The 27,748-nt window shown below is 37.1% G+C and overlaps 2 protein-coding genes across 2 annotated transcripts; one reads left to right on the top strand and one right to left on the bottom strand.

The window, feature by feature from the left end:
* The first annotated feature begins 78 nt into the window (after positions 1-78).
* LOC140135800 (uncharacterized) lies at positions 79-14,278 on the top strand. The gene is made up of 8 exons (XM_072157419.1): positions 79-253; positions 660-707; positions 2,161-2,448; positions 3,894-4,175; positions 5,222-5,479; positions 5,867-6,124; positions 7,382-7,669; positions 12,616-14,278. The coding sequence occupies exons 1-8, from the start codon at positions 193-195 to the stop codon at positions 13,527-13,529; spliced, it is 2,397 nt and encodes a 798-aa protein (XP_072013520.1). The 5' UTR covers positions 79-192; the 3' UTR covers positions 13,530-14,278.
* Positions 14,279-22,543: 8,265 nt separating this feature from the next.
* Positions 22,544-25,876, bottom strand: LOC140135799 (uncharacterized). Its single transcript, XM_072157418.1, has 2 exons — positions 25,370-25,876; positions 22,544-23,093 (listed from the first exon to the last, which is right to left on the bottom strand). The coding sequence occupies exons 1-2, from the start codon at positions 25,785-25,787 to the stop codon at positions 22,555-22,557; spliced, it is 957 nt and encodes a 318-aa protein (XP_072013519.1). The 5' UTR covers positions 25,788-25,876; the 3' UTR covers positions 22,544-22,554.
* Positions 25,877-27,748: the final 1,872 nt, after the last annotated feature.

Raw genomic sequence — 27,748 nt, 5'->3', positions numbered from 1 at the left:
CAATTTTGATATCATGTGACAGCATTGCATCGGTGTATGTGAGGAATGTTGTTTGTGTTAATTTGCATGACCTGTGACTAAACAGTTTTCACGAATAACGGTCCTCTTTAACATGCATAGCTGTGTTCTTGCATGTCATGTTATTATGTTTTGGCCTATAAGATGGATTTCTGATATGAAATTATTTATTTTATGCTCTTGGATGGAAAGATCACCACTATCGGTACATTCAGAATTATGGCAACTTGCAAAGGTAAAAACTATTTTAGCATTATAATATTCTTCCATGGAAGTAAAAATCGTATGCATAGGCTACCTACATTATTATTGTAAGACACTTGTAATATTAATTTATTTGTGACGCCTGAAGGAATGGTCCATGGTACATCGTTAATGCAAGAAGTATTTGATAGATGACCGTTTGGTATAATTTTCGTCTTACAGACCACTTCGATTTTCAAAATTAATGTTGTAGGCCTATGCATGTCCATATCCATGTCTGGTAGGCCTATCCGATAGACTCTTCCTATAAAAACTAAAATTGACAGTAGCTTTTGACATGTGTGATTGACACCAAAGGCCTAATTTTAACCTTTTTATGTTTAGACCTATACTTTTTTTTAATTGCTTTTTGTTTCTGTTTTGTTTTTTTGTTTCAGGAAGTAAAAGTTTAAAATGTCGGATCCAGCACCTCAGGACGAATAACAGTACGTGTTAATTCGATATGGGCCAGTAGACCTATTTCACGTTTTGTGTTCCCGTTGGTGCACGTATATGTGAATAGTACAGTACAGTGAACATTGAGAATGTAGAATGAGAATTAATGTAGGATACACATGCATTTACATGCACCGGCGGCACTATTTATTGTCCCTTCTCAGTGAATATATGGATTAGGAAGCAACATTCATTTACAATATAAACGGGTGATAAAGACATCCAAAAATACCCCTCCCTTCTTGGCAGACACGGAAGTAGGCCTACCAAACATGTAGGCCTACATAATATTTTCAACCTGAAAGAGCAAAACATGAGTTGTTCCACAAGATCATGACAAAATTGAATTTCGAATTTGCATTTAGCAATGCGTATTCACTTTGTTGCATACATGCAAGTTTGTGATACATAACAGTGGCTGTGTTTCTATTTTGGGGATTTTACCACTGGGAAGGTTGACAGCAAGTTGCCCCCCCTAAAAAAACGCTGTGACCTGAGTAGCTTAACCATTGGTCAACCATGCTAAAACTGTAAGTCATATGAGATCATTATGTGAGACCATTATATGTAAGGTGTATAATTTGTACAATTAGGTCTACTCTCAAATATTCTCTGAGTCTAGGTTTACTCTGTAAAAGCAAATTTGTTGAATAAGGCAACGGGAAAAAAATCTGCTTTACGGGCCCGACCGACCCTGCAGGTTTTGCGTTCTGGGATTTTGTAATGAGAAAAAAAGATTGCTAAAATCATGTAAAATCACCCGTTTTTTGATTTAGACTGAACGTTTTTGCACAAGTTTTCAAAATATGTTTGTGTCAGTATGACCAATGATATTACAGTCTTGCAGACCCTGCCGAGAATATAGTCATGCAGAGAATATGTACATTTATCCCCTCTTTTCAAAGAAAGGGTAAAACATAGTTTGGTAACTTTCATCATCAGTCACAGGTATTCAAGTTATTTGATATTCGCCGTAGAAGTGACGTAATAATCGGACTAAGGGACGCACCATTAGATTCTCAGGGTGGGGGTAGGAAGTTTTTCAAACAAAAAAAACTTTCCCCACCAACACTAAAAAAAAAAACTTCCCCCACCTAACTGTGTACAATGCATGAAATTTAAAAAAAAAAACATGCCGCCTTCGGCGGCAAAAAAAAAATTCTTTCCCCGACCCCAATATCCTACCCCCCGCCCGCCCCGAGTATCAAATGGTGCATCCCTAACTACCGTAGCAATACAATTTTTAAATATATCGCCCTGCACTACAAGCAGGTTGCACTCATCGCATGTGTCTGTCTGCAAATAGATTGGATACAATAGGCCTACCACTAATCTTACTGGTGCGAGTGATCAGCATGATATGAGAATTCAATAACAGGCGAACTGTATTAGGTACTAACATTTGTAATCTGGTTTGGTTTTTTTTTCTTGTATACGATGTAGAAATTCCTATCAGCAGAAGCCAGTTTGATGACATCTGCAACCAAGTGGCGCGCGGCAACAGATATGGGGATTTTGCTGCACAGTTACTCAACCACGATAGAAATGTGAATGAGAAGATAGCGAGAAAAACCAAAGTGACGGACAACAAGAATGAACGTGTCAAAATTGTTCTCGATGAATGGTGGAAAAAAGTTCATGATCGACAAGACGCTATTATTGATTTATACAGAGCCTTGGCAGAAATTGACTTGAAAAATCTTGCTGATTCTATCTTTCCGAATGTATTAGGTATTATTATCTTTAATTCTTTTTTTTTTCACTCTATATAACTTTTTGTGGTGAAATGGAATTGTTATCAAGCATAAGTTTTGGTAAATCAGATAAATCATAAAATCATCGTAAGTGTTGTTTTGTTATTTTGGCCAAGTTAGTGGCATATGTCAAATTTCACACGCCTTAATAATGGCCATTATTCCCTGCATTATTCCTAAACAGTTAATCGTATGCCAAATTTGGGATATGCAGTCAAAGCAGAATTTATTTCTCCGCATTATGACACCTCATTTGTTGTAATGGTCCCAATATTGACGTCGCAGCGTATATTTAAATGAAAGTAACTCAAGATTTGAAAGCTGCAGCAAAGTGCTATTGCCTTGTATTCAGTATCCATGGAAGGAAATGTTTTTCGGCACTCATCGTGCCAATTGGATTATTAGGAGGAGGTCAAAACATGTGATAACCAATAAAAAAAAATGTCATTATTCACATCAGTGGTCATTGTTGCCTATATTAAACAAATTAAAACATTACAACGTCAATGTTTTCTGTGATATAGGGATGTTGTGAACACTTCACAATCAGTAAATGTTGAATCTAACTTTACCACTGAAAGGACAACTTGCAATTCAAGGCCATTTAGGTCCTTGTTGGTCAAAAAATTGAAATCTTCATGTTTCAATTTGACATTACGTGAATAATGATCACTGATGTGAATAATGACAATGTTATTGACTATCACATGTTTTGATCCCCTCCAAATGCATGGAACAAAAAAAAAATCCAATCAGATTTGAACAGATTTACTTCAATGGATACTGAATACAAGGCGATAGGATTTTGCTGCAACTTTCAAATCTTGTGTTACTTTCATTAAAATGTACGCTGCGACATCAATATTGGGACCATTGCAACAAATGGGGTGTCATAATGCGCAGATATAAATTCTGCTTCGACTGCATATCCCAAATTTGGCACACGGACAACCGTTTGGAGTATTGAAGTAATCCTGTGTGTATTGATTCATTTTGATTCACAAGTTATGAAAATTATAAATTTCTCTTTGAGCTCAGTTTATGAATAGTGATGACCAACCAAAGAGCTCCAAAGTAAGCTCTTTGTACACCCATATTAGAAACTACCTGCATGCATTTTCAACTCAACTTCAACAAAGAGTAATTACTTTTTGGTAGATGTTTACTTGTCAAGATGCAATCACTTGATTGCGAGGAACAATCGCCAAATTGTACATGTGCTCATTGGTTGCATACAGGCTTATGTTGAAGTTGAGTTGAAAACTGTTTGGTTACTGACATGTGTTTAGAGTAGAGAATTGAAGTAAACTTGCGTGTAATTTTGGTTCATTTTGAAGGACAGGGTTTTATGATATGACCTTGTGAAAATTTAAAAAAAAGTTTCTTTTTGAGCTCAGTTTACATGGATATGTCTGTTTATAGATCATATCAAGATACATCTGCACAGTTCAATCGTGAGTGAAGTTGCGGAGAGATGCTGGAAAAGTGCGGGAAAGTGGCGACGACTCGCAAATTGTCTTCATCTTAGCAATGCCGAGATTCGACATGTTGACACCTCTAATAGAAGCAACAAGGACCGCGTCAAACGTGTCCTGGCTTTGTGGGAGGAAAGTTACAATGGTTACCCAACTGAAAAACTGGCCGTTTTATTGAAAGCTTGTCGTGAGTGTGGCAGTAACACACTCGCAAACGAAATAGAACAAGGTAGGATTAAATGGAGATCTAAGAACAGCATAATAAATATACATCACATATCTGTTTAGACTGGAGATGTGTTAATAGGAAAAAAAAATACAATTCATAACTACAGCAAATTCCAGTTGGACCTATAGGCCAAAAGTTGAAACCTAGTTCAATCCAGTTGAACATATTTAAACACAAGATATATACCACAGTTGATACCTCCAACTGGTTTCAACTGGAATTTTGACCCGAGGATGACAATATAAAGGTATCTTTAGGCATAACTTCCATACATTATAATGGTATTGGGTGTAACTTATGGACATTTTTGCAAAAAGTGGGTCATTGGATGACAAATTTGCAGAAAAAGTGTGTCTATTGACAGGCACACTATGCATCAATAAAATAATGCGAAAGTGGCATTTGGATTATAGTTGGACTGTATTTGGAGAACGATAACAGAACATAATTGTTGGAACACTTTAACATGAGTACTTCGAATATGCCCCCATCCCCCCGATCAATGTCTGTAGTTGTTTATTTGGCCATGCACCCTAAGGCCCTGTATCCATAGGCTGTTCCCTTGTGGCGTGTGCCCTTGTTTCGTGTTCACTTGTTCCCATGTGACCTGCCACACAGACAACCTATGGATACGGCCACTAAGCAAAACAAGGTTCATTGTCTGTGTGGCAGGTCACATGGGAACAAGTGAACATGGAACAAGGGCACACGCCACAAGGGAACAGCCTATGGATACGGGGCCTTAGAGACATCCAACATTGATTGGTGGGGAAGGAGGGAGGGCTGTAGCAGGAAACGGTTCAGACTTTACACCAATGAAATGAAGCTAAATTTCAGCATGTTATAACTATAATTCGGGTTAAAACAATCCTAATTTTACACAAGCGTTCCTACTACCTATGACCGGGATTGTAGTTGCCTAGAAGTATATTGTTTTACCAAAAATTTAAACAAGTCAAAAATCGTCACATTATATTTCTAATTCTAAATCCCGTGATGGGATATAATGCATACTTACCTCACTTATCTTACATGTTTACTCACAGGTCTGGACGTGAATGCCATGGAATTCATATCTAGAATGGTTGATGAAAATAACTGGAAAAATTTGGCTGGTAGTCTGGATATTTCTCAAAATGTTTTGTACGTTTTGGAAAATGCATGTAAAAATGCCAAAACAAGAGTTTTCCATCTGCTGAAATGCTGGAGTCAATGTCAGCCATTTTCTGTACACAAGCTTACCGTCGTCAGTTCTGCTCTAGACGCCTGCCAACTGAACCACGTGTCACGAGACATTTGCAGAGGTAATAGTTTACGGTTATTATTTGAAAGTACTTCGGCCTGTCTTTGCAATGTTTATTATCTCATTTATATACACATCATGCTCTTCTCCATGTGACTCATTAGCTCAGTTGGTCCGAGGGTCCCGGGTTCAACTCCTGGATGGTCAGTGAAATTTTTTCACTGGCTGTCATTTATGTATGTGAAGACTTGTGTTAAAAACCTTTCTCACATCATGACTAATTCTGAGTGGAGCACTTCATTCCAGCTCATGTAATTACCTTCATCAAAAGATAAAGAGCTCTATTTGGTCAAATATCTTTGCAGAACCGCGGCGGGTTAATCGCAATCTTAGTGTTCTGTATAAGGCATGTTTTTCTAACGTTTGTCCAATTGGTTATCCCCTGCAGGTTTGGATAATGATCAGTTAGAGTATTTGGTCAAGAAGTTGCTTCATCTCTGGCAGAATCTGGCAGAATGGTTAGGTCTCACTCAAACCGACATCGACAATATTGCAACAAGAAAAGGCCCGAGCAACGACAAATGTCGCGAAGTTTTTGAGATCTGGAGAAAACGCCAACCTGCATCCTGTGATCTTTTGGGTGAACTAGCTATGATCCTAAAAGAACATGATGAATTCGTGGGATTAGCAAACTACCTTGTTGAAGGTTGGTATTGTTTGCTGCTATATTTACGTATATTGCTGAGAGCATTATCATTTATTCATTTTACCTCGTTTTGTTTTCAAGAATGACAACGCTTTTTTATGCCTTACGTTTGTTTATACTTTCAATGATACTTATTAAAGTAACTAAACTAGCATGTTACATTAAAAACACAACCACACCAACCTGGTTACAGCAAGAAGTATATCGTACACTCTATCTCGAACTAGCCCTTAATCCATTATATGTACACCAGCATCCAAAGTTTGGATGTTGTTGTATACATATTAAACAGTTCAAGTTCACATTTATTTTCCTTGCTTGTGAACAGTTCTTGAATTTTCATTGAAAAGATTCATCAGGATTGCCTATATAAATTATTACTAGAGTTCTCATAACAAATCCAGGTACTCACAATTAGTATAATGACAATTTGCAACCTTACTGGCTGGTTGCTTCTTCTTGACTGAGCTGTACCCAATATTAGCACTTGCTGTCTTAGCTGTAGTGTTGCCAGTTGATATTTCTTGGATAAGCTGATAGTATGCATGACTGAGAAAATAAGCTGCGAGGAACATGTTAGTTCACCCTATATAGAAGGGGCATAAGTGAAACATCAGGGTGTGTGTATGAAATTCCTTGTCGCAACTGCACCCATACTTATGTTGGGGAAACAGGAAGACAGTTTGGAACAAGAATTAAAGAACATCAGAAAGAATCAGATAAAATCAGCCAAAGGACATGTACCAGAGGCGCTCGGTTATCATCGGTTTCAGAACAACACAAGTCTGCCATTTCAGATCACGTCGCAGAGCACAACCACATCATAGACTGGGAGGGGCCAAAAATCTTCATCGGGAAAGTGATAAGTTCCCATGATGGATAAGAGAGTCAATCTGGATCAGGAGGCGCAACGAGCAAGCTATGAACAATCCGGAGGCGCAGCTTATTTTCTCAGTCATGCATACAATCAGCTTATCCAAGAAAAATCAACTGTCAACACTACAGCTAAGACAGCAAGTGCTAGTATTAGATACAGCTCAGTCAAGAAGAAGCAACCAGCCAGTAAGGTTGCGAAACGTCACTGCTAATTGTGAGTACCTGGATTTGCTATGAGAACTCTAGTAATAACTTCTTGAATTTGTTTAGATCCATCCAAGTTCCTCCTGCTGGTCAGTTGGTATACTGTTTTGGTTTGTTGTTTAGCTCTAATTTTGGGTAGTTCCGTAAAATTATATGAACGTCTTTTTCTGTTTATAGGGTTACACGAAACCGAAGTGGACACGGTTGCTGGTAAAATAGGCAATAAATGGCAAGAAGTAGCCAATTGCCTTGGGTTCGATCAGAAAGATATAGATGTTACCACTGCTGGTCTACTGCACGAGCGTGAGAATCCTGAAAAAGCCTACAGGATCCTGTGTCGATATAGGTATCGAAGTCGTCAAGGAAGAGTGATGGAGTTGATCAGATGTTTGAAGGAATGTGATCTGCAGCCGGTTGCACTTGATCTGGCCACCAGGATAGGTACACCATGTGGTGCAACATCAGGTAAGCATAGGTGTACATTTGGTGTGTCAAGTGTACTTGTCTTTGTCGTGTGATTCTAGCTTCTAGATGCTTTCGGATCTTCCTACGGCATCTGTTATACACAAAATTAAATTGTTTTCTATGTCATGGCATTAATAAGATAGAAAATGTCGAACAGCGGGTACCCAAATCTCTTATATTTGGCTCTGCCGTATACTCTCACAAATTAACTTATCGATCATGTTTGTTAGTCATTTTTGGTTTTGATAATCGCAGGTTGCATTTATAACATGTTAATGATGGTAATTTACGTTATCATACCTAGCATTTGTCTTCCTGTCCTGTATTGAAATGCGTGCCTAACAAGTTGCATTCTTTAGACATTTTTCTTCCTGAATCCTAAACTAGATCGCTGCACTTCTCACATTATTGTGTGACCCTTAAGGGTATCCGTAGGGAGAACACTTTGTTTTACAGCCAGGTCTGGCCAGGTGCATGTTTGTTCGCAGTCTACAGGTGTAACTAGGTTGTTGTATATTCTATAATTTTCCTGGTGTGTTAACTGTGATTACATCTAGACACCAGTTTATTTTTTATTTGAACGGGACCCTAATTTAATGAGAAAAACGCCGAAAAAGAGAGGCCCGGCAAAAGCCGATTTGCAGACAATTTTGTAGCTACAGACAGCTCGTATTCCATATAACAACTACGGAAACCAATCAGTGCCAGAAGTGTTGATTTATATTTCATCCACTTAGATTTGGCTTAACCCACTAAAAGGTAAAACTTTAAGGCTGATCATTTTAATTATAAATGTAGTGTGTGTGTAAAAGTATATTTCTCAAAATGGAGGAGAGCGCCTATGACTATTGTCCGTTCTGTCTACATGGTCTATGATAATTATTTTCTTACCGAAATATATTCACTTAACACAGACCACGGTTGCCAAACAAATGAGGGCAAACCGCGGGTCAAATCATTGAAATATTTTTTTTTATCAACCGTTGGTTTCTATGAGATAAAAAACTACCAGAAGTCGCGTAAGCCAATGTTGAGAAGTCATGCAATATTTTTCTTAACCATCAATTGGTGTCTATAGGACAGGAAATTGTCGCGAGGAAAATCTTCAAAACTCATCCTATTGACCTAGGCCTATTACATCGCGGGTTTGGCAACCCTGCAATATATACAGTTATATAACATCGCACCGCATTGTGAGGTGAACGAACTGAATGTTGACATTGTATTCAGGATTTAAAACAAGAACTGTCTTTAACCAGACAATGCGGTTGGTATAAAACATAGCGTGTGATATCATGATATCAACTTCAAAATCTAAAACAAAAGTAAAGAAATAATTTAGGGCGAAATAAATAAACAGCGTACAGCAGGTGCTATCTTGTCAATAATGATAAGAGGAACATGAAAAAAACAGCAGAGAGCATGCACCCCAGTAAAGAGTTAAATAAAGCAAGGAAAAATCATAATGTGCAGAAGGCCTACTTTTCGCATGATATTCACAGAAACAAAAATAAAGAACTAAAGATCTAAAAACAAAAGTAAAGAAAATGAGGGCGAAATAAATACACAGCGTACAGCATGTGATGATAATTATACACTTCAACCAAAAATTAAAAAAATACTTAACACGCGACATAAATAAACAGCCATCTATCAAGAATGACAAGAGGAACATGAAAAAAAAACACCTAATATATGAGAGCATGCACCCCAATAAAGAATTGCTTTAAAATAAAACAATGAAAAATCATGACATGTGAAATGTATGTTGATACACTTATAAATAATACTCAAGGGTGAAATAAAAACACCTTATCTACCGATATTTCCACAGTTAAACATACTCAGTGATCACTTGTACTAAAACAAAAATAAAGAAATACTTCACAAATGATAAGAGGAACACATAAAAATAAATAAGCGAGCATGTCCCAAAAAAATTAGTAAAAGATAAAATAATGATAAAACTTACAAGAAGGGGCAAAAAACTTGTCGCAAAAACTTATTAAATGCTCATTTGCTCTAAGATATTTAATGTTTGCAATTTACTCCTAGTTTATCATTTATTTATTATTTATCTAGGCTTATATATCTTTTATTTATTTATCTATTAATTTATCTATTTATCAATTTATTTCAATATCATTATTATTAAGTGCCTATTTATAATGATATTTAAATCTATCAACATTATGCTTACGTCATCCAGGAGTTATTATCCCACTTGAAATCGCCATATAAACACAAATTAATAAAGAAATACCCAATGGGTGAAATAAAAATCATGATCTATCTTTTCAAGAATGAAAAGAGGATATAAAAATATAACAGAGCATGTCCTATAAACATGATAAAGAATTATTTAAAATCGTACAAATGTGAAACATGTAATATGACATATACTTAAGGGATCTGGAATGAGCGTTTTGAGCGTTTCGACAGTATTTTTGTGGGAAATGAGAGCACATCAGACATATCGAATTGCATTCTGAATACGAAGAATGTCTTTCTCATATCAAATAATTTTCATTTTTTGAAATTCACGATATAATGCAAATTTTATGACAAATTATAAAAATTTGATATTTTTCAAATTTTTGATATATAACAGTCCTCGAAGTAAATTTTATAAATCTAATGACATATTCTTAAAGTGTATGTAGCTGGGAGGAAAAGCCGACGATCAATTGAAAATTTTGACCTTTCATATTGAAGATATGGATTTTATTTCCCAAAAGACCTATTTTTTTTTTTTTGGGGGAAATCCATATCTTCAATACGAAAGGTCAAAATTTTCAATTGATCGTCGGCCTTTCCTCCCAGCTACATATACTTAAAGAATGTATCATTAAATTTATAAAATTTACTTCGAGGACTGTTATATATCAAAAATATCAATTCTTAATGATTTGTCATAAAATGTGTATTACATTGCGAATTTCAAAAAATCAAAATTATTTGATATCAGGACATTCTTAGTATTCAGAATGCAATTCGATATGTCTGATGTGCTCTAATGTCCCGCAATAAATACTGTCCAAACGTTCATACCCAGCCCTTAACATAAAACAAAATAAAACGGTCATGATAATATGACATTAAGGGCGAACACCACTAATGAAGCGTCTTGGTTGAAATGCACGTGAAAATTAATGTCTTTCTTTGCTCAATTTGAGGCCTTTTTGGCTCTCATAGTTGCCTGATGTACCCCGTTACATTTTATTAAGAAACAAGGTAGTATAGTTTCTCTCCATTGATTTTGCAATAGCGTCTCCAGGAGGGGGGCTCAGAGGGGCTTTCAGATTTATGCGGTGGGGGAGGGGGGCTTAATGGCTAAAATCGCCAAAAACCGCCTGATTTTACATATCCCTCTAGCGTTGGTTGTCAGTAGATTGCAGTCACTCCTCATCAAGTGTTGACAAAGACAACAGTGGTTGTTGAAACGTACACAGTAAGTGCATTTTCTTGGATCAGATACTACGAACTCTGGTTTACTAGTTTACTCTACCGATCCTGATGAATTTGTTCAATCAATAACGATATCTGGGGGACCAATCACAAGCCAGATTCATTTAAAGATGCATTACATCATGACCAATTTTAGTTAGGCCAGAAATTGGCCTAACTCTCCATAGAATCCCGTGTTAAAAAGTTATCCGCAATCCAAAGTCAGTAGTCCACTTGGGAAGCTAACAAACAGAGGGCGTACGGTGACTGAAAAGATTAGATGTGAAAATCTATCAATTGTGCACAAATAATAATCAGAGTTTTAAGCTTAAATGCAATAGCCAGAAGCGCAATTGGCAAGTGGAGTACGGAGAAGTCTAGCTACACCCTGGAGGGAAAAACAGTATTTGAAACGAGGAAATGTGCAATATGACTTAATGTAATACATTAGAAAAGGCTTAAAAGGCAACTATTAGACCCTGATTCATATTTAATCATCATTTAGGCCTGTAAATTAGATTGTCTGTGTAAATTTAGCAGGATCCGACTTTTTATGACGACTTTCAAAATGTGTTACATTTCAGAAACACCAAGCTGTTTGTGAGGTGGCGTTAGCTGTATGGGTTATAGGTTGAACTTTTTACAATATTTCTGGGAAAAAATCCTGAAATCCATATATTAATTTTTACAATGGATGTCGTCATCTGACCTTCTGCTTGCAGAAAAGGGAAGTTTTGAAGAACTGAGTTGTTTTCCCGGCCCCTGTCTGTACAGAAAGTCAGTGGGGGTTATTTACTGGTGTGCACCCTAAAAGGCCCTTGTCATAACCAATGGTGGCGGCATGATTTTCCCCGTGCATGAGGGTTTAGGGAAAATTAAATTATATGTCTAAACTTGAGGTTGCATGTGTAAAACATGGTCTTTTTTTAACGCATGTTTGGGGTATTGAAATGACATTTTTTGGCTTGCACAATCATGGTAAAGATCCATGTCATACATAAGAGATTATAGGACATACAATACTTGGTAGGCCTAATGATAATGCGTAAACTTTGTACCTGTTAGGGAACTGAAATCAGACTGAAAACACAAACGTCATTCGAGGCTCTGTCTCACCAGTTGCATTTACAAGGCCCTTGTTATAAGCAGTGGTGGCGGATGATTTTTTTCTGGGGGGGGGGGAAGGGTCACACAAGGTTCTGAACAGAAACGTCACATACGGACCAACCCACACTACCGAGAACCGCGAATGCCGAGAACCGCGAAAGCCGAGAACCGCTCTAGTTAGTATATAGTTCTGTTCAGTTGAATCAAATACATTCTGTAAATTAAACCACCATATGCTCTGTGTATTTGGCTTTGAAACATTTTTGTAACTTCGTAAACCATTGTATTCAAGCAATAGTATAGATATTGAACTCTACAATAATACCAAACGGTTTATGTTGATACATCCAATTTTAACACTAATAATTTGCTTCTGTAATTTCACTTCATAGGACCTCGTGAATCTCTATGTAGTAATTGCGCTCTTGCTGAAGGGTCAAGTGAGCAACAATCAAACGCTATTGACAACAGAAAGGCAAGTGAGAAAAAGTCTCCGCATCAGGATGATGACACCTATCGGCTGGCGCCAAACAATGGCCCTCCCTTCAACGTAGATAGCAAAGACAAGGTGCAGTCGCTGGTTCCTCATAGCAGCTCATCTCGTTCTCGAGCCAGGGGAGCTGAACCCGCACATATTCCTTGCCACAAAAGTAGATCAACTGGTCATCATGATCAGGAAGAAGAAGTAGGCTTACATACAAGTAGTCACGGGGCGTGTGCTTTTAGAGAGAATAGGAAATCACAAGACGGTAGAACTGATGATGGGGTTTCAAAGCTTAAGAAATCAAGAAGTAAAGATAAGTCTAAAATTGAACAAATTCAAGATCTTCAGCCTCAAAGAGAGTCCACATCTGCAAACTTGAACACGCCATCAAATGCAACTGACACATGCTCGGAAAACCGTTCTTGTATTGCACCTAAAAGCGGTCAAACGTCTGAAACGTCCAGTGAACATGATAAACAAGCAGCCTCGTCATCTCGTTGTGGTTTGCAGAACAACATTGCAAAACCTTCAAACGAGAAATCTGGCGATTGGGATCCATTCTTGAAAACACTTGCCAGAATTGTACACCCTATATGGAAAACTGTTGCAGAGAAGCTCAAATTTTCTGCAGAAGACATCGACAAATTTGAGAAAAAGTCACATATATGTTTTTGGTGGCCGAGTTATAAAATGTTGTCGGACTGGAGGGGATATTGTGAAGCACCAAAAAGATACGTCGAATTTAAGCAAATGCTTGCAGAAACGATAGTTCCGTTGGATAGGAAAATCGCAGATAAGGTGCTCGCGGTTACGACGGCGTGACGTAACAGCACAGTGAATTGCGTACAAAATCTGTTATATTGTATAGGTTTTGTAAAGCATTGTATAACTCATTTTGAGTTCAACTAGATACACAGGTTCCATTCAAGAGCTTCAAGCGCTTGACCGCGCAAATATGAATATAAATACATCAGTAACCTAGATAGGCTTTCCCGACGGGAAGTCATAATATTAAAGTTATAGTATTTCTGCGAGTACACCATCGGTTATCACAGTACCGGTGCAGCCTGTCCCTGTGTGAGTGGTCAAGCTTTCGTCAGATGTGCAGTCAGTCAAGTCAGAGCCACATCTGACGAATTCTCGACCACTCACACAGGGACCGGCTGCACCGGTACTGTGATAACCGACGGCTTAAGGTCCGTTCGTACAACGCCGCAATTGCGTTGCGATGCGGTGTGCCGCGTCGCATTGTACTGATTGCGATATCGTAATGAGTTAAATACATTTTAACTTGGAAATGTGACGAGTTGCTGTGAGTTACGGCAAAAGTAATCGATATATCGGCAACGCAGCGCACCGCACCGCAATTGCGGTGTAGTATGAACGGACCTTTACTCGTAGAAATACTCTACTGACTTGTAAAATTATTTCCTATTGTAAAATTCCAAATTGGATTGACAAAACTATTGCAAGCCTTGAGTAGCTTGTTCTTCGGGCTGTGGACAGAATGGTGGAACACTGAATAAATTACGAAAAGCAGAGTTTATTAGAGTTAACCAAACATTTGAACCACGGCACACTGACCGACACCGCCTGGCTAATAATTATTTGGTGGAGCAGAGACACTATAATGAATACACGGGATCGATACACGTGAATTGCTATGCACGATTTTGATATCAGACGAAAATCTTCGGATAGTGGGTTAGAAATTGATGAATATCTCCCGCAAATGAATTTTCTCAAGAAACCAGATGTGGTCTCATACACTTGAAAATACGTGTTGAACAGATATGATAGTCGCTAGAATGCGCTTTGAAAATTGGCCGTGCGCTTTGAACTCAAAATTTGACCATTTTATATTGCGTTGGTCCTACAGCGTGCAACGTGTAGTACAGCTGCACTCACTGTAGGCAGTATAAAAGTCGATGACTATTGAACTCAATGGGGTATACAAGCTTATTCACGCACAACCAAGATCGATTACCCGGCTATTGTGAGTAGCCTTAGTTATGTCCCTCGACTAATTATTAGTTTTAAAGAGCTTTAAAGGTTTGAACCAAATGGCTAATCGTGGCTGTGGATTCAACCTACCATGGCGATTCCTGCCATGAAGATATAGGGTCGATGACACTGTGACGTGCGGCAGTACAATGTGACTTTACAAGCGCTGTTTTGCTTTTCAATTTCAGTATAAGTTCAAACGAAAAGGTTTGTTTTGTCCGTGTTTCTATTTGAACAGTTAATAGATTTGGTGACCCGCTGCCAGCTAAAATGAGCCCGGGGTACTCGCATATATTGGTATGCGCCACAATCATGGCAATGGATTATACTGTCAATAACATAAGTCGTGCATCTATTATTCTTGTTTTTTATTTTGATATACACATTCAACCTTTTCAGCAACAGTAACCTGCAAAAATGAATGTTAACATTACCCGATTCCTATTGCTGCTGCCCAGCTACTCTAGAGTACTAGTCCCGGGGTACTAGTGCAGTACCAGTGTGTATATTGTACGTGTGATGCCGATGGTTGTACTCTATAGAGTACCACTCGAGTACCAATGAAATAGCTGGGCTGCAGTACATCTGGGGAGGCAACAATATAGGAATCTAGTAATGGAAATGTGAAATGGTAGTGAACTCAGTTTTATAACAACCAAATCAAGCTGACCACGACTCATTGTAAATCTCATAATACATCGCAGAGTTATACGATAGAATAATAATAATTATGTGAATTTATATTGCGCTCATCTCCACCAAATTAATTGCGCTCAGGCGCGATACAGAGATTTTCTTACACTACAAAATAAAACTAACTTACAATACAACTTAATCTACTCATAAACAATAGGTGAACAAAAATATGGTGATGCATACCCAAGAAAATGCTTCTTTCATTAAATTAGTTTTAAAGAACTTTTAAAGTGTGCTAAAGATGTACTTGATTTGTTGTCTTTCCTAAGATATCGTCCCTTCCAAACTCCTCAACAAAAATTTGGAATTTTTTTTCAAGCATCTATATCACAGGTTATTTGTGACACGTTCATATCATGTTGTATATCAATGGATCGCTACATTATCCCCCTTTACAATGACACCACAGTCATGACAGTTGAAATAATCACATCTTGTGAATGTAATGAGGTTTCAAACAGAATGTGCCAAATTGACCATTGTTCTGTGCTCAAACAACATTGCCACTTACCTCAATAGCGGATGGAAAATCCACACGCAGCCCGGGCACGCAGCCAGAACAGCCATCACCTCCTCCTTATGTTGCTGTAGGATGGTATATCCTTCTTCAACCAGGATTCGTCGCAGGTCATTCAATGTGGTTGCATTGGCTATTCTGGCAAACACACCACGACCAAGTTGGTCCCACAAGTGTTCAATCGGGTTGAGATCTGAGCTGATTGCAGCCCTGTCCATTCTTTCTACTCCCATATTCTGTAGGTAGTCGTTGACTTCCCTGGCTCTGTGGGGGTACCCTTTTCATCTGGGAGGATTGGGTCCCAGATTGTGAAGATATGGAATTGCAGCTTGGTGCACAGAATAATGGTCAATTTGGCACATTCTGTTTGAGACCCCACTACATTCACAAGACGTGTATTCAGCCGTGAAAACCGTGATCATTTCAAATGTGGTGTCATTGGAAAGGGAAGTACTAGCTATTCATTGATATGCAACATGATATGAACATGTCACAAATAATCTGATATATAAATGCTTGAAAAAACTTTCCAAACTTTTGTTGAGGAGTTTATTTTACACAAGAGATTTATGACTGGTACGCATTGTTAGTAATAGTTATAGTGCATTGTCAAATATACTGATGTATGATGTAGATCTTGTAGATTTAAAACGAAATGTTGCACATGGTTGTACTAACGACAGTCCACCCTAAGCAAGACGGGTATACGAGAAACAGTTGTACATGATTCATAAGCTTATAGAAAAGATACATATAGTAATACAATTTATTATGAATCTTTAGTGGCAAAACTTCAATCCAACCAGGAAGGAAAAATGGCCAAACCAAACAATCTGCGTCAAAGAATCTAAGTCACATGTTTTATTTTTGTCTGGCTGACAATGATTATTGTCAAAAATTATGACAAACATTATGAAATAATATTATTGTGTGACCCTTAAGGGTATCCGTAGGGAGAACACTTTGTTTTACGGCCAGGTCTGGCCAGGTGCATGTTTGTTCGCAGTCTACAGGTGTAACTAGGTTGTTGTATATTCTATAATTTTCCTGGTGTGTTAACTGTGATTACATCTAGACACCAGTTTATTTTTTATTTGAACGGGACCCTAATTTAATGAGAAAAACGCCGAAAAAGAGAGGCCCGGCAAAAGCCGATTTGCAGACAATTTTGTAGCTACAGACAGCTCGTATTCCATATAACAACTACGGAAACCAATCAGTGCCAGAAGTGTTGATTTATATTTCATCCACTTAGATTTGGCTTAACCCACTAAAAGGTAAAACTTTAAGGCTGATCATTTTAATTATAAATGTAGTGTGTGTGTAAAAGTATATTTCTCAAAATGGAGGAGAGCGCCTATGACTATTGTCCGTTCTGTCTACATGGTCTATGATAATTATTTTCTTACCGAAATATATTCACTTAACACAGACCACGGTTGCCAAACAAATGAGGGCAAACCGCGGGTCAAATCATTGAAATATTTTTTTTATCAACCGTTGGTTTCTATGAGATAAAAAACTACCAGAAGTCGCGTAAGCCAATGTTGAGAAGTCATGCAATATTTTTCTTAACCATCAATTGGTGTCTATAGGACAGGAAATTGTCGCGAGGAAAATCTTCAAAACTCATCCTATTGACCTAGGCCTATTACATCGCGGGTTTGGCAACCCTGCAATATATACAGTTATATAACATCGCACCGCATTGTGAGGTGAACGAACTGAATGTTGACATTGTATTCAGGATTTAAAACAAGAACTGTCTTTAACCAGACAATGCGGTTGGTATAAAACATAGCGTGTGATATCATGATATCAACTTCAAAATCTAAAAACAAAAGTAAAGAAATAATTTAGGGCGAAATAAATAAACAGCGTACAGCAGGTGCTATCTTGTCAATAATGATAAGAGGAACATGAAAAAAAACAGCAGAGAGCATGCACCCCAGTAAAGAGTTAAATAAAGCAAGGAAAAATCATAATGTGCAGAAGGCCTACTTTTCGCATGATATTCACAGAAACAAAAATAAAGAACTAAAGATCTAAAAACAAAAGTAAAGAAAATGAGGGCGAAATAAATACACAGCGTACAGCATGTGATGATAATTATACACTTCGACCAAAAATTAAAAAAATACTTAACACGCGACATAAATAAACAGCCATCTATCAAGAATGACAAGAGGAACATGAAAAAAAAACACCTAATATATGAGAGCATGCACCCCAATAAAGAATTGCTTTAAAATAAAACAATGAAAAATCATGACATGTGAAATGTATGTTGATACACTTATAAATAATACTCAAGGGTGAAATAAAAAACACCTTATCTACCGATATTTCCACAGTTAAACATACTCAGTGATCACTTGTACTAAAACAAAAATAAAGAAATACTTCACAAATGATAAGAGGAACACATAAAAAATAAATAAGCGAGCATGTCCCAAAAAAATTAGTAAAAGATAAAATAATGATAAAACGTACAAGAAGGGGCAAAATATTTGTCGCAAAAACTTATTAAATGCTCATTTGCTCTAAGATATTTAATGTTTGCAATTTACTCCTAGTTTATCATTTATTTATTATTTATCTAGGCTTATATATCTTTTATTTATTTATCTATTAATTTATCTATTTATCAATTTATTTCAATATCATTATTATTAAGTGCCTATTTATAATGATATTTAAATCTATCAACATTATGCTTACGTCATCCAGGAGTTATTATCCCACTTGAAATCGCCATATAAACACAAATTAATAAAGAAATACCCAATGGGTGAAATAAAAGCATGATCTATCTTTTCAAGAATGAAAAGAGGATATAAAAATATAACAGAGCATGTCCTATAAACATGATAAAGAATTATTTAAAATCGTACAAATGTGAAACATGTAATATGACATATACTTAAGGGATCTGGAATGAGCGTTTTGAGCGTTTCGACAGTATTTTTGTGGGAAATGAGAGCACATCAGACATATCGAATTGCATTCTGAATACGAAGAATGTCTTTCTCATATCAAATAATTTTCATTTTTTGAAATTCACGATATAATGCAAATTTTATGACAAATTATTAAAATTTGATATTTTTCAAATTTTTGATATATAACAGTCCTCGAAGTAAATTTTATAAATCTAATGACATATTCTTAAAGTGTATGTAGCTGGGAGGAAAAGCCGACGATCAATTGAAAATTTTGACCTTTCATATTGAAGATATGGATTTTATTTCCCAAAAAGACCTATTTTTTTTGGGGGGTATCCATATCTTCAATACGAAAGGTCAAAATTTTCAATTGATCGTCGGCCTTTCCTCCCAGCTACATATACTTAAAGAATGTATCATTAAATTTATAAAATTTACTTCGAGGACTGTTATATATCAAAAATATCAATTCTTAATGATTTGTCATAAAATGTGTATTACATTGCGAATTTCAAAAAATCAAAATTATTTGATATCAGGACATTCTTAGTATTCAGAATGCAATTCGATATGTCTGATGTGCTCTAATGTCCCGCAATAAATACTGTCCAAACGTTCATACCCCAGCCCTTAACATAAAACAAAATAAAACGGTCATGATAATATGACATTAAGGGCGAACACCACTAATGAAGCGTCTTGGTTGAAATGCACGTGAAAATTAATGTCTTTCTTTGCTCAATTTGAGGCCTTTTTGGCTCTCATAGTTGCCTGATGTACCCCGTTACATTTTATTAAGAAACAAGGTAGTATAGTTTCTCTCCATTGATTTTGCAATAGCGTCTCCAGGAGGGGGGCTCAGAGGGGCTTTCAGATTTATGCGGTGGGGGGGCTTAATGGCTAAAATCGCCAAAAACCGCCTGATTTTACATATCCTCTAGCGTTGGTTGTCAGTAGATTGCAGTCACTCCTCATCAAGTGTTGACAAAGACAACAGTGGTTGTTGAAACGTACACAGTAAGTGCATTTTCTTGGATCAGATACTACGAACTCTGGTTTACTAGTTTACTCTACCGATCCTGATGAATTTGTTCAATCAATAACGATATCTGGGGACCAATCACAAGCCAGATTCATTTAAAGATGCATTACATCATGACCAATTTTAGTTAGGCCAGAAATTGGCCTAACTCTCCATAGAATCCCGTGTTAAAAAGTTATCCGCAATCCAAAGTCAGTAGTCCACTTGGGAAGCTAACAAACAGAGGGCGTACGGTGACTGAAAAGATTAGATGTGAAAATCTATCAATTGTGCACAAATAATAATCAGAGTTTTAAGCTTAAATGCAATAGCCAGAAGCGCAATTGGCAAGTGGAGTACGGAGAAGTCTAGCTACACCCTGGAAGGGAAAAACAGTATTTGAAACGAGGAAATGTGCAATATGACTTAATGTAATACATTAGAAAAGGCTTAAAAGGCAACTATTAGACCCTGATTCATATTTAATCATCATTTAGGCCTGTAAATTAGATTGTCTGTGTAAATTTAGCAGGATCCGACTTTTTATGACGACTTTCAAAATGTGTTACATTTCAGAAACACCAAGCTGTTTGTGAGGTGGCGTTAGCTGTATGGGTTATAGGTTGAACTTTTTACAATATTTCTGGGAAAAAATCCTGAAATCCATATATTAATTTTTACAATGGATGTCGTCATCTGACCTTCTGCTTGCAGAAAGGGGAAGTTTTGAAGAACTGAGTTGTTTTCCCGGCCCCTGTCTGTACAGAAAGTCAGTGGGGGTTATTTACTGGTGTGCACCCTAAAAGGCCCTTGTCATAACCAATGGTGGCGGCATGATTTTCCCCGTGCATGAGGGTTTAGGGAAAATTAAATTATATGTCTAAACTTGAGGTTGCATGTGTAAAACATGGTCTTTTTTTAACGCATGTTTGGGGTATTGAAATGACATTTTTTTGGCTTGCACAATCATGGTAAAGATCCATGTCATACATAAGAGATTATAGGACATACAATACTTGGTAGGCCTAATGATAATGCGTAAACTTTGTACCTGTTAGGGAACTGAAATCAGACTGAAAACACAAACGTCATTCGAGGCTCTGTCTCACCAGTTGCATTTACAAGGCCCTTGTTATAAGCAGTGGTGGCGGATGATTTTTTCTGGGGGGAAGGGTCACACAAGGTTCTGAACAGAAACGTCACATACGGACCAACCCACACTACCGAGAACCGCGAATGCCGAGAACCGCGAAAGCCGAGAACCGCTCTAGTATTAGTATAGTGTCTGGAAAGTTTTCTGGTCATTTCAGGTCGAATTACTGAGGGAGGCCCACTATCTTGTCCACTTGGTCACTGTGGAGCTCTATTATAATGGATTTAATAATACATTATTTCAAAATTGCGCTGTTTATCTGCAAACACGACAAATTTGGCAGACTCCAATAAACTGAGCGTAAGTTGGAACATATGTAAATGTATTCAAATATGCCACAAAAAAAATCAGGTTTGCAAAAAATGGACCAAATTCATTTTAAAATATCATACATAGCCTGGCTGGCTTTAATAGATCATACGACTGTTATAATAATATATCACTATAAAGTATAATGAGTATGATATTAAATCCATTATAATAGAGCTCCACAGTGGCTCAGGTGAAGATATTTTTCTACACTGTAAATTTTCCCGAACACATGACGCTTCTCAGACGCTTCTGGGGTGTTCATAATTGTCTCGTTAGAACACTAGTGTTTTTGAAAATATGATAAGCCTAGCACATTAGTGTTCTTTTAGTATAATGTAGAACACAAAGTATTGATCAGACGTGTCACAAGTGTTCTGAATGATTATATTGAATACTGATGTTCAAAAATGGAACGCATGAGGTAATGATACCGATGTGGATAAGCAGATAGAGGCGTTGGAGAGCTGCGACGTGTCAGCGAGAAATACACGGTGCTCCTTTGAAGGAGGGATATAAGTGACTACAACAACAATGGCAATGCAACGTGGAAACGCCGGGGGAAACGCTATTCCAAACTGTCTTTTTCAAGACAAATGGGATGATAGTGAGAGTAAATTCGAAGGATTTAGGGAAGAATGAAATTCAGGGCAACATTGGGAGTCCGTATATCTGTTGACAGCGATAAACAAGCATCGGAGAGACACAAGAGGGCGAGATGCCGAGCGGTTTTAGGCATTGCGCTGTCAGCCGGGAGATACGATCGGCGAGGGTTCGAGCCTTGGGCTTGCCTTAGGTGAAAACTCTCGGATTTCATCGGAATTCTTCTGAACACCGCCATTATTTTGTTTATACTACCATGCATTTGTTTATTGTCGAGTAATGAGATTTTGAAAATGTATAAATAAAGGTTGAACACCAGCATTCTGAAAATCAATGTTTGAACACGTGTCATGTGTTAACAAACCGTTACATTTCTTTCATGTGTCCGAGGTGTTCATAGATAGTAATTTTGAACACCAGTGTTTAAAGGATTAGAACACGTTACACTAGTGTTCTGAGGTAATAACACCTGTGTTCTCTACATTAACACTAGTGTTCTCTAAATAAGTTGAACACGTGTCATGTGTTAAAAAACCGTTACATTAATGAACGCGTTCCATGTGTTCTGGCCAATTTACAGTGTACTAACAATATTTCTACTATATTTTTGGCGAACTATGTCTAGACCCAGTTTCCCGCTTTTTCAAATTGCCACGTGATTTAGCGTGATCTCGCTTTTTCGCAATAGCAGGAGAAACACCTCCACCGTGTTCCGCTTCTCGCTTCTTCAAAATGCTTGGTGCAGACGCTATGCCAGGTTGCGTAACTTGAGCCTTCAAAATACCAAATCGTTGGCGTACCTCATCCAAATAGCCATCGATAGTATCCCGTCTTTCCTTTCCCAATTCCATATGAGCCATTTCAATCTCGGTGTGGTTCTTCTCCATCTTCACACACCGAGCTTCCAGTTTCTTCTTGTGTCGATCAGCTTCGATTAGCTGCCGTGATTCTGATTCCATGGCTGATTCTTCAAAGGCATCAATAAGTCGAAGTTCGGCTAGCTTACGTGTTTCAGTTAAATCACGTAACTCTGCTACTGATTTGTTACGACTACGCTCTGATTCGAGGAGGCATATGTCGGCTTGAATCATCTGCATATTGATTTGGTAGACCTTCTCATCACTGTGACTTTTGCACTCTGAAACAAATGAAATAAAAAACAACAATTAAGAAAGGTCCAAAAATAAGATTCGATAGTCCGAAAGATAAAAAGGGTTCGCCGTTCCCTACTCTGAAAGTTAATAAGGTAGGTGTTATTCGCCACTTGCACGGTTCCGCCATTATGCACTATGTGCGGGAGAGCCTCGAACTGGCAGCATACATGAATGGGAATTGAACCAGTCATATAACATTCTGTGTAAGGTTACGTAATTCTTCCTTTCATGTATGCTGCCAGTTCGAGGCTCTCCCGCATATAGTGCATAATGGCGGAACCGTGCAAGTGGCGAATTGTCAGGGGTACTCTAGCAAACCTTTCAGACTAGCGAACCGTATAACTAGGTCCTAAATATCAACTTGAAATAAATAAATCCTTCGATGTAGGAAATTGTGATTACTTTATAATAACCATAATTATTGATGTCTAAAGTTTTTATAATTTCCTTTTCCCAAATATTTTGACACACATAAAATATACGCGCTACGATTGCCTTAAAGGAGCATTTCGTGATCCTAGCATCCTCTTTTTATGACATTTTTCAATACATATTCACGAAAAAAGCATATTCCCAAAATGTCAGTTGATTCCGATATTGCGTTTGCGAGTTATGCAATGCATGGTTATGTGTATTACACTGCTCCATAGACAATACGTTGTAATTTCGTTCTGGTGCACCAGAACGAAATTCAAATTTCACGATATCTCTGCTAAACGAATTAATCTGCAAGAAATATTTTGTACATAAACATTATGTAGCCAGAGGTTTCCAGTGATATAAAAATCTCAACTTTTTTGAGAAAAGTGGGGGATGAGGTTGTGGATCACGAAATGCCCTTTTAATTAAAATTACAATAAATAAAGTGTCATAATCAATTTCGTAAAAAAAAAGATTTTGTAAACTGGACAATGCACTATTATATGAAGACTTTACGATTTTATTATTATTATAAATCAATGAGAACGACAATATTTAATTTAGTTTAAAATCATGATTTTTAATTTAGTTTAAAATCATGATTTTGACCCAAAATTTTACCAAATAAATCAAACTATTATAAATAGTAATATGCACGACTTTGTGGACGAATGGGATATCAAAATGCGCGTAAATAAAACATCCTACTTTCTATGTTCAAATTTGATGCGATTAATAGTTCTGAAGATATGGGCAAATTTATAACGGCTACGTCACTTTTTGTGAAGTCCTTAGTTACCGGATACAGATTTAGGTGGTACTACACCCTTGATAAATTTGTGACTATTTTTTGCACTTTCCAAAAAAAAAATAATAATACACTGGTAACAAAAGTTATGTATATTATAGGGGCAAGGAATCCAGTTACTACACTGGAATTTCAGTGACTCAAGACAAGCGGTACGTTATTTATGATAAGAAAAGAGGTACCGCTAGAATGTACCTCATTTCTTAACATATATAATGAACCACTTGTCTTGAATCGTTGAAATTTCAGTGAAGTATATAGATTCCTTGCCCCTATAATATACATAACTTTTGTTACCAGTGTGTAGTTAGGTTTTGAGAAAATGCTAAATTAGTCACAAAATTGATCAGGGGGTGTAGTACCACCTTAATGAATAGAAAATAGTGACATCAAACCCTTTAATATTAGACTCTGTGACCATAGACCCTAGAAAGGTAGAGCCTATGCTGTGACAAACATAAATGAAATGCGAGTGCAGTATTTGAGCCTTGCTCAATTTTATACAAGATGCATCAAGCAATATTCGTTTAATCATGACCTTCAAACCCATCCCAAAAAGAAAGTATCCAGTTTGATTTTGGTCCATAAGTCAAAGACGGGGGGTCTTAAATCAAGACCTACCAAAAGTATGTTACAGATAACTTTTCCGCACAGTTTGATACCTCATTTGTCCAAATCAGCTCAAATCCATGCAGAATTCACACAATGACCTTTTGAATGCACCTTCCCAGGATATTAAAGTTGCAGTTATTCCTATTGGTGTGGTTTTCCTGCTTCTCAAGATTCGTCATAATAGACGGACTAAGACTGGAATAGGAATTACTGCAACTTGTAAAATTTAAGTGATTGTGTAATTCTAATGGTCACTGTTTCATCAATTCTGCATCGATTTGGACAAATGAGGTTTCAAACTGTGCGGAATAAATTTATCTGTAACATACGTTTAGTAGGTCTTGATTTAACACCTCTTCTTTGACTTATGGATCGAAATTAATGGATGGGTTTATAACAAGACTATGGGCTATCACATACCTGTTCCAATGCGCTTGTTGTCAATGGTATGAAGAAGGCTTTCAACATCATCCAAGGCGTCACAAAACTGTTTGAATTCTTCTTTCACAGTTTGCTTTTCACTATTCTCATTACACGCCATTTTGGCTTTCACAGCCGCCAAATCATCTTGAATCTTGGCCGTCTGTCTCTGAAGTTTCGCTAGATAAGCATCCGTCAACAGATTATCTTTTGCCTCTGGGCGGACCACTTCGTCAAATATTATCGCAGCAATCTCAACATTGTTGATTTTTTGAAGAAGAGGAAGAGCATTGACTTTAGTCTTTTTGTCAGCTTTTGAAAAACACACCATAAACATATCTTTTCCTGCCTTTGTTACCAGACCGATTAATTTAACAGGATCGTTACAAGTCTGCGCAGCCAAACCAGCCTTAGCCATTATCGTTCAACAATATTAAACCACTTTATTGTCAAGTTCAAAATGTAACCTCAACCAGGTGCGAGAGTTTCTTCTGAGTTGTTGATGAATCAGAATCTAACGCCAATCTTAAGTAGATAGCAACAACACCCCCGCCTTTATATGGAATTGTAAGTTGATGATCACCTGTTTGCGCAATGATTGATGCGGTACATACATTGAAATGGAAATTAAAAGCGTAAACAAAAACTGCCATATCATGCAGATGTTTGCTTCTAAACAAGTATAAACATGATATAAGTGTGGCAACCTCTTTAATAAACATCTCCCTGGTTTAAAACCCTTCTTAAAGATAATTAACTGGTGACTTTGATTTTGGTTTACTTTTAAATAATATTATTTTGAAAAAACATCTATGAAACAAGCTAATAATAAATGAGCAGTTTCCGGTTGGAAATCTTTAACGATTTCGCAAGGAGTCAATCCTTGGGAGTTATTGAAACGACCCCACTGTAAGAGTCCATTTTTTAGACATGGTTCTTTCTTCCAGGACTTATCTGAATAGTGTTATCGATTACATGCCGTCGGTTATCGCTGCATTTACCGGTGCAGCCGGTCACTGTGTGAATGGTCAAGCTTTCGCCAGACGTGGCTCTGACTTTATCAGGTCCATTTCAATAGTCTTTACATTTCAATAGACAGATAGGTTTCATTGCAGTTGCATAGTAGTACCGGTCATAACAAAATTGCCACTAATGCAGATTTTCCGTTCTCTGAACCACCTTGCAAAAACGTTTTATTAATCACATGCATGCTTCATGATTGGGTTTCGATGGTGATAATAGGCTTATAATAATAATGATGATAATAATAACACCACTACTAACACCACTACTAACACCACTACTAACACCACTACTAACACCACTACTAACACCACTACTAACACCACTACTAACACCACTACTACCACCACTACTAACACCACTACTAACACCACTACTAACACCACTACTAACACCACTACTACCACCACTACTACCACCACTACTACCACCACTACTACCATAATAATAATAATAAAATAATAAATAATAATAATAATAATAATAATAATAATAATAATAATAATAATAATAATAATAAAAATAATAATAATAATAATACTGCTACTAATAATAATTACTGCTACAGTAAATAATGTATTTGTCCTTGAATATGCATGTCTCAAGTAAATGTACCCCGGGAATGTACCACTTGGCGGTATACTCGTAGTGTACAGTCATAACAAAGTTGCCACTAACGTAGACTTTCCGTTCTCTGAACCTCCTCGCAAAACGATTTTATGAATCTCACATGGATACTTCATAATTTTTTAATTGATATCAATTTTAATGAATCCGTCAATCAGATCATTCTCCTTTAAGATACATAACGATCCTTACCACATCCATCAATTATTACAATTGCAATGTCGGAAAGGGCTTTATAACAATTAACTCATTTTCAAGAGCATGAACTGCAGGTGCAGCAAGCGTGTTATTTAATTTCCTGAACTTAGATAGTATTAACCCTATCAAATGAAGATCTCATTCATGGCGCTCTAGGGAGTATGAAACAATAGCGTACGTGATCATGATTTCTATGACGTGTGAGGTATGCGTCAATTGGGATAATTCAAGGTGATAACATAATTAGTTAAGCTACTAAGTTCACAAATGCGGTACAATTGTGTACTTTCTGATAGAAGCATGGGTTTCCACACATGAAGTATGGTGTAAAGTTTAAAGATTTTGGATTTGACTCCAGTCCTGGTGACCGCCACTGAGGTCGCAGACGGTCATACAGGGGTAAACCATAATGATCTCCAATCTTGTAGAAAGATCACAAGGCTTTCAAAGATAATAAATGTATAGTTTGTGCTATGTACGACCTAACGGTTGTCCCACAAATACTTAATTTTTAGGTCAAAACGACACATT

Source organism: Amphiura filiformis, chromosome 16 (genome assembly GCF_039555335.1).
Source record: "Amphiura filiformis chromosome 16, Afil_fr2py, whole genome shotgun sequence".
Classification (NCBI taxonomy): Eukaryota; Metazoa; Echinodermata; class Ophiuroidea; order Amphilepidida; family Amphiuridae; genus Amphiura; species Amphiura filiformis.
The sequence above is the reverse complement of the archived record's forward strand: the minus strand, read 5'-3'. Positions and strand labels throughout refer to the sequence as shown.